This window comes from Sceloporus undulatus, chromosome 6 (genome assembly GCF_019175285.1).
Source record: "Sceloporus undulatus isolate JIND9_A2432 ecotype Alabama chromosome 6, SceUnd_v1.1, whole genome shotgun sequence".
In the NCBI taxonomy this organism is placed as follows: Eukaryota; Metazoa; Chordata; class Lepidosauria; order Squamata; family Phrynosomatidae; genus Sceloporus; species Sceloporus undulatus.
In genome coordinates, this window is record NC_056527.1 from 98,326,228 (window position 1) to 98,340,988 (window position 14,761).

Genomic DNA, 14,761 nt, shown 5'->3' on the forward strand with positions numbered 1-14,761 from the left:
GTTCAGAGTGCTGGTAATGATTACATTTTCAAGTGCAATCATGACAGTTTAAATTGCATGCTTTAAAACTGCAGTGGTCTCTGATCAAGATTAATCATTAAATGAATCAGTCAGTCAGTCGAATAGATAACATTGGGTTAGGAATGCCTGGCTTAATAGGGGAATGTTCAGGAAAATTGTCCATGATGCCCCCACTTTTAAAAGAGGTGCTGTTTTCTTGGCCGCCGCTCACTCCCCCCCCCCCACTTTTTCTTAAATCTGAGCTGTCTTATGCCTGTATTTCCCTCTTCAGCTCCCCCCACCCCAAGCTGGGTTCTTTTTCGAGTAAGGCCAGAGCCGGGGATTTGAAGACGTTTATGCCACGGCTCTGGAATTTGGCACTGGGCCCTGGGGGTCAGGTGACGCCTTCTCAGTGTCTCCTTTGCTGGGTCTTTAAAGCGACTTGGCCAAGTGCATTCTCCAGGGAGAACCGAAACACGGACAGGGACGGAGGCATCTCTACCCAGTGATTTTAGCCATGCCTGAACCCGCCAAACCTGGTAAGGTGTCCTCAAGGTCATCCTGGGAGCAGAGATGCTGAAAAAAACCTCTCTATTATTATTATTATTATTATTATTATTACTATTATTGAATAAAGTATTAAATGGAACACTGGCTATTGGGCCTTTGATAGAGACAGCTGCTGGCAGTGTCTGGTTTGTGTTTGCACCTCTCCATCACCGAGATACAGTGGAGTGGCTTTGGTCCCAAATTCTCCATCACTTTGTCTGAGTCTTTGATCACCTCTGAGACTCTCTGGAGCTATTTGTATGATATTTGTATTATGTGTGTATGGTCATCATTAACATAGAATAGAAAGAGGTAGAATAGAAAGAGTACGAGAATAGTCTTTAATGTTTGTATGATAATCATTAACATAGAATAGAAATAAGTGGATCTGAGGCCTTTCTGGTGCATTCTGGACTATGTATGTCTGAGGAATATACTCTGAACTATCTGCACTGCTCTGGTGCCACAACAAACTACCATCCCCAGAATTCCACAGCATGGAGCCATGGCAGTTAAAGTGGTGTTAAACTGGATTATTTCTGCAGAGCAGATGCAGCCTTTAAGAAAGACAAAATTACCCTGTTTTGGGTACATCTCAGTTTTCTTCTGAATCAGTTCCAGAAAATTTATGGACTTAGTTCTTAGGCTTACCAAAACAGTTTGGGTTTTTTGGTGAGAAGCTATGGGGCCAGGTATGGGGGGAGCATGGAGATAGGCAGGGGTGGCACAGTGCCAGGTGAGAGTATGACATAGGGAACTTAGAACCCCCCAGATGTATGGCTTCTCTACTGTAGCACTTTTAAGAAAAGCAGAGGCAACTGAGGTCTGCCACAGTGTTGTGAGATTCTCTAATAAGCAAAAGATATTTGTTTCAAGTGCATTAATGCAGGAGAGAAGTGGGAATCAGGCTTGGAAAACTTAACTTTATAAACTGGTTTATAAACTCTTGGCATTCCCTAGCCTGCAGAAGCACCAATATCAACAAGATACAGTTTTTCTTCCTTGGGTAGCAATATCACCCACATTCGTGGAACAGTCTGAAAGAGAGACAGTACTGCATATTGGTTAGAATAATCAGGAGCTGGGTTCAAATCACTCCTCACCCACAGACATTGTAGAGCAACTGAAGGCCTCTGGACGTTTCTCAGACTAATGTGCCTAAAAAAACTGTTCTGGAGGTGAAAGGAAGAGCCTTTTAGTATAATAATAAATAATTTTTTCTATTACCCAGCCTCCTCTTCTACACGGTCTTGTGTACAATATTCACAGCCACCATCAATTCACTACTGTTTGAGTCTTTCTCCAAAAGATTCACCTTCTACAACAGATAGTGGTCAGTTACATATGTAAAACTCAAACATCCACTTTCTTGGTGAAATGCTAGTTCTCCAGCCTCATCTGAACTGAGCCTGAGTATGTTAGGTAAATGCCCATCACTTTCCTTTCTCTTTGTAGTCTTTTCCATGTGTTGACGTTTGGACTGTAAGCTCCTGGGAGCAAGGGCATATCTTTTTTACTTCATAAAATGTTGATTGTGCTATTTTGTGTACCAAATTTAAATGGATTCATTCTGACATATTTGAATAAGACTTTAGCATCAAACAATTTGCAGAGATAATACTTGCAACAAATGGATTTAAATCAAACATGTTAGGTGGAATATTTCTGTGTCCTTCAGGCTAGAGGTGGAGAACTGTCTATTAGCTCACCAGACATTACTGAATGACAACTCCATCATCCCCAACTAATGCTCATGCTGGCTAGGGTTGATGGGATTTGGAGTCAAACAACATCTAAATGGCCACCGTTTCCTCCCATATTTGTCTTGGATGTGTCTCTGTTTTCATTCCTAAATTGGTGCCTTCCTCCTTCTTCTGCATTGTTTTTGGAAATGCACACCTTGTATGTTGATGGCAGCATTGGTCATGCCATCAGGGACGTAGCCAGGATTTTAGGAAGGGGGGGGGTCTAGACTAAGTGCCACCATTATAATGGGGCTTGGGCGCGGCAGCACGGCAGCACACACCATTCATTTTTCTAATGGAAGGGGGGGGGGGTCCAGACCCCAAGACCCCCCCCCCCCCTGGCTACGTCCCTGATGCCATCAGAACAGGAGGGCAAATGTCCAGGGCTAGGATAAGGAGCAAGAAGGGCCCCATCCCAGCCGGGCTGACTTACCACATTTTCAAGTAAGTATAATAAAAGGCATTACTATCTAAAGAGCAGCCCCCTCCTCCATAGGAGACCATTAATTCCAGAACCTAGAGTTGCCTGATTGCACCATTGCAATTGCAAAACAATTTTAATAAATAATGAAAACCTGGTCTAATTTTAAGATTGTCCACAGACACACCTTGCAGCAGAGTGCAGAAATACCAAGCCAGGGGAAACTATCTTCTCCCTCACCCCTTCCCAGTCAACAGATGGCTACATCATTTATGATAGGTGATATGATCTGGCTGGAGAGATACTCTGATCTTGTGTTCACAGCTAATAAATCATCTCTCCGATCTGTATATAAAGGTACTTGGATGTCACCCACTCACCAGCATCCTCATTACTAGAAAAGTCTGACTGCAGGAACTTTTTAATCTTGCATGCAAAGCGAAGTCTCTTTTAATAGCGACCAGAATTCCTATAGACAGAAAGACAAGCCATTCCTGTGATCCAACCCGACACAGCTATCAGAGTGTCCTTCCTTCTGACATTTGAACTTTCCCCAAATGAGGGAGAAACAGTGGCAATGGTAGACACTGAAAGAAGCTGTATTTCAGTCTCCCCCAATCTAGTGTTCTTCAGATGTTGTGTTGTTATTTGCCATTAAGTTGAGTTCAACTTATGGTGACTCTATTAATGAGAGGCCTCCAAGATACTTGATAATCAGCTATGGTCTTGCAAACTCAGGGGACTGTGACTTCTTTGATGGAATCCATTGACCTGTAGGTCTCCCTCTTTGCCTAATGCTTTCCACTTTAACCAAGCATTACTGTTTTTTCACTGAGCCGTATCATCCCATGATATGTCCAAGAGCCTGCATGGTGCATTGGCGTCACTAGGGGTGTGCAGGGAGGAACGTATCAGGTGACACCCTCAGGTGCTCCTCAAACATATGCCTTTGGGCAGAAACTGGCTGTGGCATTCTGTATCTGTATCTCTTTAAAATGCTGTAAGAGATGGGGTGAGTGGGGTGAGGCTCAGTAGGAGGAGAAAGAAGAGGCCCCGGGTTATTTTTAAAACATTAACATTTCAAATTTCAAATTTTCATTTTTACTTTTTTAATTTTTTAAATTAAAATTTGATTTTTTTCTTTTAAAGCATATTTTACCACATTTTAACTTTAACCACATGAAACTATGTATATGTAAACACATTTATTCTGTGTGTTTGCTGTTCTTATTTAAAGGTATAATTTTAATTTTGGTAGTCTATTATCATTGCATTCAGTGATATGTGGGAATTATGATTTACGTATGTAAAACATTACTAAGGATTCTGTATGGTGTGGTAGGGAAGAGGTCAATGGAGGGGGGGGTGACACCATGAGCTACCGCACCAGATGACACCAACCCTAGTGACGCCACTAGTGTAGCTATGGGGGGAAAGGTGGCAATATGAGGCCACAACTTCCCAAATATGAATTCTGAGACCCAATGAGATTTCTCTTCAGTCCAGCATTTTCCAGCATTGCAGAGAATGAGATGTGGGAAATCTTCCACACCTAGCATTCTTATATTTGCTGTATTTGCATTCCCTTGGTAATTTTGCCTGCCCCTTTTCTCTGGCTGCCTGAACTGCCTTTCAATATGTTCAGCTGAAGTTTTAAGTTACTGCAATACTAGATGTTTGCAGACTGGAGGAAAATTTTATTTTGGAGAGCAGAATTTTTCTTGGGTGGGGCAATCCTTCATTCCTCCTCCCTCTCTCCATAGCTACACCTTTGGGTGAGCCCATTTAATCCCTAAGAGTAGTGGCTGCGACTATTCCACTACTCCAACTCCCTCCCAAAGGAGGCTGGCCCCCTCCCTGCTTTACTTTCACTGGCAGGCAAAGAGTTCTTTGTTTGAGCAGGCTTTTTATGTGTAAGTAGGGGAGCTTCTTACTGGGACGTTTTACTGATCTTTTAAAACTTCTGTATGCTATTTAAATTATTTTATACTCTTTTTTTGGAAATTATTTTATACTCTTTTTTTGGAAATTATTTTATACTCTTTTATGTAGTGATTTTAATTGTTCCAAATTTCTATTGTGAAGCCTTTTTTAAATTTGACTCTTCGAGCCACCTTGGGTCCCACTCTAGGAGAAAGGTGGCATAGAGCCTTATCACATGAACCCTGTGCAGAAGAAACGGGATTTAAAAGTAGAAAAATCCCACAAATGTGGGATGTTTTTCAGACTACTTTTCTTCCAAACAGTAATAATGCGAAAAGAAAGTGAACAGAAAGTCAACAAAAATGACATCTTTTTACATTCAGGAACTTCCCCAAAAGAAAAAAGGTGTCGTTTTTGTCAACTTTCAGTTCACTTTATTTTTGCGTTATTGCTTTTTGGCACAAATGCAACTGAAAAACATGCCGCATTTGTGGTTTTTTTCTACTTTTAAAATCTTGTTTCTTCTTGGGATTTGTCTAGTGTGATAAGGTCCAAACAAATAAAGTGCACTTTTCAGTCTCAGAAAAACCTGTGACAGGTTTGTCTTAGGGTTGCCATAATTTGGAAATGACTTGAAGGCACCTTACGGTTACCATAGGTTGGAAATGACTTGAAGGCACACAAAAACAACAGCAATAGCAACAGTGGTAAGATCTTCTGACCACTGAAGAATGAAGAATCTTTCTGAAGTATACATTTTTTAGAATTGTAGCAACATGTAGAATACAACCACTTTGGCCATCAGTTACATTCCTAGTGGTAAAAATATATTTTAAAGGTACACGCGTGTCTACAAATGTCAAAGGTTTTCCTAACACAAAATTAGTACACCATAATCCAGCAATGACAAACTTCCTCTGAACAAATCTTGCCAAGAAAACCACATGATAGTGTCTCCTTGAGGTCTCCATAAATCAGAAATGACATGAAGGCACACAACAACAACAATCCCTCGTTAATTAATGTATATGCCTAAGCAATGTTCATATTCTACAGATACCTTCCTTTCACTATCTTTTTTTAATATTACTTTTCCTTCTTTCTTAGTATTACATATCAACAATCCAATTAAAATTGGGAAAAATTGACGCAAAGACTGCTCTCAGTTGGGTTGATATTTTTCCTGCAGGGCTGAATTGAGTAATGAAATAATTTCCCTTACTATTTTAAATCAGGTGCTGCTTTTGTAACCCATTTGGGGAAGGAGTGCATTTTTATTATTATTGGGCCTGAACAGACAGGCCAAAATAAAGCTGCTTTGGGTCACTTTGGGGGTATGCTGTTTAAGTGACACATGAATCATACGAGGCTGGAAGCCATGTTAAAGCCACACTGCAGTCCTAAGAACTGGAGTGCAGCTTTGGCGCAGCTTCTGGCCTCTTAAGATGTGTGTGTCATTTAAACACATACCTCCAAAGTGACCCAAAGCAGCTTTATTTTGGCCTGTCTGTCCAGGCCCTCTGTTTCTTTTTCCAATCTCTCCCCATCAGCCATAATTGCATCTGTAAAATAATTGTCTACCGTCACCTGGGAAGGCATGCTGGGTGGTGTATCGTTGAACAGACAAAATAGTTGTCCGAGTGACTTGATGTATAAATATTGTGAGACCATATAGAGTGTAACTTCCAGATGTAGAGGTGTAGCTATTGGGGGATGAGGATTGTGCCCTCAATTTATAACTCTGCCCCCAATGAAATTTTCCTTTCAGACTCATTTGTAGTGATCAGCTTCTTTTGCAACGTCTAGCTTCTTTTGTAGTGATTGATGCCCCAATAGTTTTGTATGCCCTCCCTTTTTTGTGTCTGCTTATTCAGTGAAAATTGTTTCACTACACTCCTGCCCAGGTGGAAGATTTTCCTTCCTTCCTCTCCCCACTGAGTTGGCTAATGATAGACGAAGGTTAGAGGCCAGGGACAATTCATCAGCTCAAGCAACTCCAGAGATCAGTTGGGCCAACAACATTTTAAGTTACCAATCAAAATTAGGTATGATCTGTAACCTGCACTCATTTTCTTCTGAGACACCATAAGGCGATCCCTATCTTACGGTGTCACAGAAGAAATTGATCTGAATCTGCTAGTATCTGCTAGCACAAGGTTGATTTGAATCTGCTAATAGATTTCTAGGTGATTTGCAATATATTGGCAAGAATTTCTGGCTCTCAGTTGTTTAACAATAGCAGTTAACAGATTTCCTTTCACCCTCTCATGCCAAATTATACTGCTGAGAGGCAGAAAAATATAGAGGTTACCATTTGTTGTTGTTACTGTGTGTCTTCAAGTCATTTCCAACTTATGGCGACCCTAAGGCGAACCTATCATGGAGTTTTCTTGGCAAGATTTGTTCAGAGGAGTTTTGCCATTCCCTTCCTCTGAGGCTGACAGAACATGACTTGTCCAAGGTCATCCAGTGGATTTTATGACTGAGCGGGAATTTGAATCCTGGTCTCCATATTTATTCAAAGCAATAAATGCCTGGCTTAGAATTCCATATTTTGAATTTGGCGTGTATCTCTTTTGCACAAGGCTCTGGTTTATGAAATAGACTCCACAAGCCTGCCTTATTTATTTGTTTATTTAAATATTTATATTCCACCTTGTATCATAAGATTTCAAGGCGGTTATAGATAACGCCAATCGAAAACAATACACATGGATTCAAATTCAAAACATCAAGGGATGGTTTAAACAGTCTACAAATCATACCAATCCATTTTATTTGTTTTAAATTAAAAGAGCTTAAAACAGATTTAGGCAAACTCATTCGCTTTGATGAAATGTCCTTTTCCATTGCACTCGGTTTCTCTTCTTTCTCATCTGCTAACTGGAGCTAACTTCAGCCTGTGGAGTAGTCAACCAAAACAGATTCTGGGCTTTGGAGAAAAAAATCTTGTCATAGAGCACTTTGAATGCCAGGCTCTCTGTGTCTGTGGTGTTTGTACACGCATGCGCAGGAGGGAAAGACTGTGTGGAGAGCATGGCACAGATGAGTCTGTGGGAATGTGGCACCCAGCCTAAAAGCCCTTGTGTTAGTGCCAGAGGAGGAGGAGACAGTGGGGATGGAGCCAGCTTTTCCATGCCTCAGTGCCAAGGTCTTAGACTGATCTCACGTCTCTATCACCTAGCAGGTGCACTCAGCTTAACATTAAGGGGCAAACAGGTGAGAGGTTTGGTGGAGGAGCATGAGGCCATAAGAGCAGAGTTGGACTGCAAATGGTTTGGTGAGGGGAAAGACAGACAGCCACTCTGCAGGAGAGAATTGGTAGAGGGTTTCATAGAAGAGCACAGATGGATCTCCTTCCTAAGTGGGATGACCATGTGTCCTACCTTAGTCCTCTTTTGGAAAGGCTGTTGGAAGACAGTCCTCTGTCTGACATGTGTCCCTGTGTACCTTCAAGTTGTCTGTCAACTTATAATGACCCCATGAATTTCACATACATTACCACTTTCAAAAGTCCCCCTATTACAAGGCAGAGAGATTCTGGCAGCAGATTCTGGGTATCTTGAAGCAAATTACAGTGTGGCTGAGTGTGCCATTGGTATCTGCTGGGGTTTGGTTCCAGAACTCACTGTGAATACCAAACTCCATGGATACTCAAGTCCCATTATATACAATGGCACATTAAACAGTGTTGCTGTTGCCTTCAAATCATTTCCGATTTATGGAGACCCTAAGGAGAAGCTATCATGGGGTTTTCTTGGCAAGTTTCTTTAAGGGGGTTTGCCATTGCCATCCTCTGAGAGGCTGAGAAAGTGTGACTTGCCCAGTAGGCTTTCATGGCCAAGCAGGGATTTGAATCATGGCCTCCAGAGTCATAGTCTAACACATAAACCACTACTCCATGCTAGTTCTCAGTACAATGGCGTACCTTATATAAAATGGCAAACTCAAGTTTTGCTTTTAGGATTTTTTGAGGGGAGATATTTTCATGCCATGGGTGGTTGAATGTGTGCATGAAGAAAGAATCCATGGATATGAATGGACAGTTTTACTAGTTAATAGAAAAATTACTTGGCTTTACCTAAGCTGATGTTGAAGATTTCACTTATGATTGGAATGGAGAAGAAAGTCTGAGCACTAGTACCTACAGTCCTTATGCTTCATACCAATTCCAGTGCAAAATGTACCCAATTCTTGCAATTTTCTGGAAAAATCCAAAGCTTGCCGTTTCGTCTCAAATATGCACAAAAATGTTGAGATGTCATCCTGTTTACAAATGTCATGTCTGGTCTAAATCAGCACCAAAATGTGTCTGGTAGTGGAAAAAAATACAGAAATCCCAAATGTTTTCCTAAAGTTTTTTGACTTTTTGATTTTTCCCAGGAATGTTACAGATTTTGGTCCCTTTTGCATGGCACTTGCGACTAAAGGTGTCAATATATGTGTAATTATAATGTTTGGTCAAAATAAGTTAATAAATCTACGTTATAGAATTCGTTAAAAACATTAATCCAAAGTTTTTGGGAGGTACCTGAAACAGTTGATGGTCTGGGCCCAACGTCTTATGGCAGTTTTGGTTTTGATTCCATTGGATAACACACCAAGGCTGACAACTTGTTGCTTGATCCCAACTAAAGTAGACCAATTGAATCAATAATTAAATGGGGGAGGGGGAACACATAGGTAAATACTGTATAACCATTTCAAAGGAAGTACTGTGGGTGGAACTTACAATAAAATTTAGGTCCAAGTCTGGTGATTCTGTGATCTAACAAATCGATTTGTATAGTCTGTGTCCTACTTTTTCAGCTGTTTTTAAAATATCCCAGTTTCTCTTCTTCCCACTGTCCAATTTTATCCTAAGCTTGCTTCAGTTGGTTCAAACATTCTCACTGCAGAAATAATCCAGTTTGAAACTGCTTTAACTGCCCTGGCTTAATGCTAGGGAATTCTGGGAACTGTCATTTTGTGAGACACTTAGCCTTCTCTGTCAGAGAGCTCTGGTGCCACAACAAACTACAGTTCCCAGGACTCCATAGCACTGAGCCAGGGCAGTTGAACTGGATTATTGCCGCAGTGTGTTTCGGACCAGCAATTGAAGGACAAAAGGAGTTTTTATTCAACGCAGCCGGGAGGAGTGAAGAGGAGTGGAGAGAACAGAATCTTGCATTTCCCAGTAGATCCAGGCAAAATCAAATTGCTGCAGCCTCTCTTAACTTGTTTGTTGTTCCTCATTAATAAGTTTTGCCATCATGACCACACTCCAGTGTTGTTTGGCCATATATACCCTGGTTTTTATCTGTGAAATTTTGGATTGTATGAAAGAGACAGACACTTTAAATTATAGATTTACTTGTTGTAATTGTATTTTTACTACCCGCAAGAAGGAGAGGTACTTGTGTGGGATGTTCTCCTCCTGTGCCTAAGTAACTTGGCTACCTTTGTATACTGTGCACTTTGGCTTGGGGTAGGGAGTACCATTTCCTGCTCAGTCTCAGACAGCAAAGTATCTTGGGCCAGTGCTGGACACCACTCTGCCAACTACATTCAGTATTTTTCAGCCTTCCTTTTCAGCAACTGCCTCAGGCAGAACCCTTTAGCTGACAGGACAGAAGGTGTATGTGGCACTACTTCAGTTATTACTATTTCCAGTTTTTTCCCAGGATGTGTTATGCAGTTCAGTCCTTATCTCATTTTACAGCATATTCTTATCTAAAAAGCTTTGTGAGATAGGCAAGGCTGAGAAATACCTGTCCTCAAGGCCACCTGCATTTGCCTGGAATGAGTGGAGATCCGGGACTCTTGGCACTCACTATACCCAGAATACTCACCAGAACGTTTGTCTTGCTGATAAATCAGCTTGGAGCATAATTGTGATCATTTAAACTGAATGCACTGATCCAATGAAAGGACAAATTCATTCTTAGCACTCCAACAAAACTAGAATTCCCATGACCCCTTTGGTGGCCACTGCTATCTTGTTTACATGGGTAATAGGCATGCACCCAGATGAGAAATAACTTTGGCAGCAGCCATAAAGCAATGATGAATAAGTGAAAAGGTTAATACATCCATTTCTAAAACCTGTCTTACATGGAGGAAAAAAAAACCCTCAGCAGGTCTTGTCACTGGTATTTAAAGGTCCTTAGATTTCCTTGTGAGTGGGAACTCATGCTTCCCTATATATTGGCCATGATTCAGAGGAGACAATAATACCACCCCACAATAATACAATGTCTGTATTCAAAGAGCACAGAATGGGTGCATGTACATTTCTGGGCACCTGTTACAGACTGCCAAAATAAAGCTGCTTCGGGTCTCTTTGGAGGTATGCTATTTAAGTGATGCATGCATCCTAGGAATCTGGAAGCTGCACCAAAAGCTGCACTCCGGTGCTTAGAACCTTCAACTAAATCTGGACATTACATCACTGCCAAAAAAAGGACAAATGCAAACATCTAAGTCTCTAATGGGCTACCAGCCTATTTGTAAATATATTAAAGATTCCACTCTGTTCATATTTTCTTTTAAGTTGTATTGGTATTGATGGAGTTAACTTTCAAGGAAGTTTTTCATCCATTTATAATTTGTATGTGGAAAGTGCCTTTTCTTTAGAGTCCATATCTGCCAATAGTTCACAGATGAAAACTGGGACACGTGTAGCCAAGCAACATCTGAACGTGGTCAAAGTGGCAAAAGTCATTAATGAGGAAGACAGGGACGTAGCCAAGGTTCTTGGGGTCCGGACCCCCCCCTTTCGTTAGAAAAATGAATGGTGTGTGCTGCTGTGCCGCCGCACCCAAGCCCCAATATAATGGTATCACTTAGTCTGGACCCCCCCCCCTTCCTAAAATCCTGGCTACGTCCGTGAGGAAGAACACACAAGCTAGAAAAGGCTGTGGCAGTTTGCTTTTGCCTGAGTCTATTGGAAAGGGAAGGTTTTCACCCCTCCTCTCCTCTCTGGGTTAACTGAGGACAAGCTACTTTTGGATTTGTGTCTCAGTCTGCAGCAATTGAAGTGAGCTGAGCGAAAAGGGGAAATGTAGGAGGAGGAGAGAGAAACTGAGATATTTTATAAGCCTCTGAAAACATGGCAATATAAAGGACTGATTGGGACTGTACCTGACAAATTAGGACAGTTGGAGGGTATGGAGTTCTAGAAATGGAAGGAGGAATAGGAGAAGAGTTTAATGAGTTACTTGTCTTGGGTGGGGAATTTGTGTCTGTCCCACCACTGACCATACTTACAATAAATCATAGTCATTGCTCCAAGGGTTTTCCACCATACAAACCCTATCTCCCCATTGTTGTTGGTGTTGCTGTGTGCCTTCAAGTCTTTTCCGAGGTATGGCATCTCTAAGGCAATCCTATCATGGGGTTTTCTTGACCAGTTTCTTCAGAGGGAGTTTGCCATTGCTATCCTCTGAGGCAAAGGAAGTGTGACTTGCCCAAGATCATCCAGTGGATTTACACAGCTGAGTTGGGATTCGAACCCTGGTATCTCAGTGTTAAACTATGGTGGCCCCCTCCCTGATTTACTTCTGCTGGCAGGCAAAGACATTAAGGTGTAGTACAGACCACCCAAAAATGGTGGACTGCAGGCACCTGTTTTAACTCCGAAGGGACGCCGCAGCTGCCAAACTGTGCTACATCCTTCCAGAGTTAAAAGAATGTTTTTTCTGGGTTTTTTTTAGCGGCGCCCAGGTTACGTCACGAGTGCACCATTGGTGCACTCTTGAGGTAACAGACACATAGTGACGTGCGGATGCTGTGCAACCCTTACATCAAGATGGCAGCGCCTGTGTGGACGGGACGCCGCCATTGCATACTAGAGTTCCAGACCGTGCAGTTGCTGTGTGGTCGGGAACGCTAGTATCGCCGCCGCCATGCCCCTTTCTGCCCATCTGCCTAGGGCCTAAGCAGGCTTTTTAATGGCTGAGCAGGGAAGGTTCTTATTTAGATGTCTGTTTTATTTGTTTTTAACTTTTATAGGCTTTTAAAGGATTTTATAGTGTTTAATGTACAGATTTTTAATTGTTTTAAAATGTTTATTGTAAATGTTTTTAATTTGTTATTTCTGGAAGCCGCCTTGGGTCCCACTCTGGGAGAAAAGGGGCATTTAAGGAAAGTAAATAAATGGCCTTGTTCCCACTACGTTTAAATCGGGATTGGGATCCGGTTAAAGGGGCATGGTTCCCACTGAATCCGATTTTAGAAATCGATTCAGAAAGGGGGGCATGCTTTCTGCCCTTTTTTGCCCATTTAACCTGAGTCAAAAAGTGTTTTTGCAGTGTTTTTTTTTTTGGGGGGGGGTGCTGAATTGATTTATTTAGAAATAGATCGATTCAACCCAAGTGGGAACCAGGCGGATTCGAATTGGATTCGAAACCACCCTAGTTCCCACTGGCAGCCCATCCTGTTCCATCCCATTCCCTGGTCTTTTCTGGCCCCCAAATCCCTGGTCCAGCCTCCATACCAGCTTCTTTGGCTGCTGACCAACTTCTCTGTGTCTTTTTAAAAATTTCCCATGGCCGGAGAGGCTGGAAGGAGGTCACACAGAATCCGGAAGCCTTGCGACCTCCTTCCCGGCTTTCCCCCGGCTTCTCTGCAATCTCCTCTGCAACCTCCTCCCAGCCTCCCCAGCCACGGGAAATTTTAAAAAAGGTGCAGGGAAGCTGGTCAGTGGCCAGAGAAGCCGGTAAGGAGGCTCGGCTGGGGATTTTGGGGCCAGGAGAGGCCAGAGACAGGCCGGGCCAACAAGCTGTCCCCTGCCACTTGCCAATTCCTGAACTGATTCCTGAAACCGGCGCAAACATAGTGGGAACTACATTTTTTCAGAACTGGTTTCAGGAATTGGTTCAGGAAATGGATTTTCCGGTAAGTGGGAATGGGCGCAATAAATCACAATGGCACTCAGTGGTGAATGTTCAACACCTTTCATTATACCTGCTCCATCCTCCAAGATGATGCTAGGGGCCAGCCTATAATATTGTGTCAAATGAAGTAGGGCTGGCCTAGGATATTTTTGCTGTCTGAGGCAAAAGATTAGCAGATTTAGGAAGAATCATCTTTAGGCATATGGAAGTGTCTGTGCAAAAGTCAACAGTTGATCTTAGGGAATGAAGGTGCTTTAGATCTAGCATTGCTTGCAGTATGCCAGTTGTGTTTCAAAGTGTGAAGCAGTTTGATTGTGTGGTTTGTGTGTTTCCTGGTACTTAGTGGAAATCATAAAATAATAAATAGAAATAAAATAGAAATAAATAATGATGATATCAATAAATTATATTCATAATAAAGAGAAATAAATAATAAAGAGAATATCAGGAATTTGCTCCTGAAAATTGCTTGGATAAAAATAAAGGGAAAATTGAATATACAATATTTACACTTGTCTGGTTGGTGCAAAGATAGAGATCACAAACAAATTATATTTTACATTTACTGCTCCTGGAGATGGGTTGGTGAAGGCATTAGACGAATAATGAAATGCTGTTATCAACAAGACAGCTATTTATCTGGACTTTGGATTCTCTGGATATTTTGGAAGTTCTCCAGGTCACTTGTTAAAATGTGGTTGTGCTGCATTGTAGGATTGTTTGAGGATGCTTGTTGTGCCACACGGATTTACTTGTCAGTTTAGGAGTGTTGATTTTACTATTATAGGTGCTCCTGTGCTTTTTTAAAAGTGACATGGTCATATTTTTAAAAGAAAAAAAGAAGAAAAAAAGAGGACACATTTACTGACTAACTACTTTAAACTACCCATCTATCCTATTTTATCTTACTGATTTAACAGAAAATGTTAGCTTTTTCATTAAGGCAACACGCCAAAGTCTACACAACCATTTATTAACACATACATCTTTTACACTTTCCCAACAACAACATGTAATTTCTTGCCTCACTGCTATCTACAGCATATTCCTAAGCGTTTTGAATTTTTTCAGTGTACATTATAATTATAATTATTAAAGACTGAGAATAATGATAGCTTTTCACAAATATCACTGTATAGCCTACTATTTCTGTAATGGAGTTAATCACATCCAACCAAAGCTGCTCAACCTTTTTTTTTTAAAAAAGGACAAAATCCACATATGATATAGTTTACCTGACCTATTGC

The 14,761-nt window shown here is 41.4% G+C and overlaps 1 protein-coding gene across 1 annotated transcript in view; it reads left to right on the forward strand.

The window, feature by feature from the left end:
* The first annotated feature begins 418 nt into the window (after positions 1–418).
* MYBPC2 (myosin binding protein C2) overlaps positions 419–14,761 on the forward strand; it is a 59,001-nt gene continuing 44,658 nt past the window's right edge. The window contains exon 1 of the mRNA XM_042476345.1: positions 419–539. Coding sequence (XP_042332279.1) covers positions 518–539 — 22 coding nt within the window. The 5' untranslated portion in view covers positions 419–517. The remainder of the gene's footprint in view (positions 540–14,761) is intronic.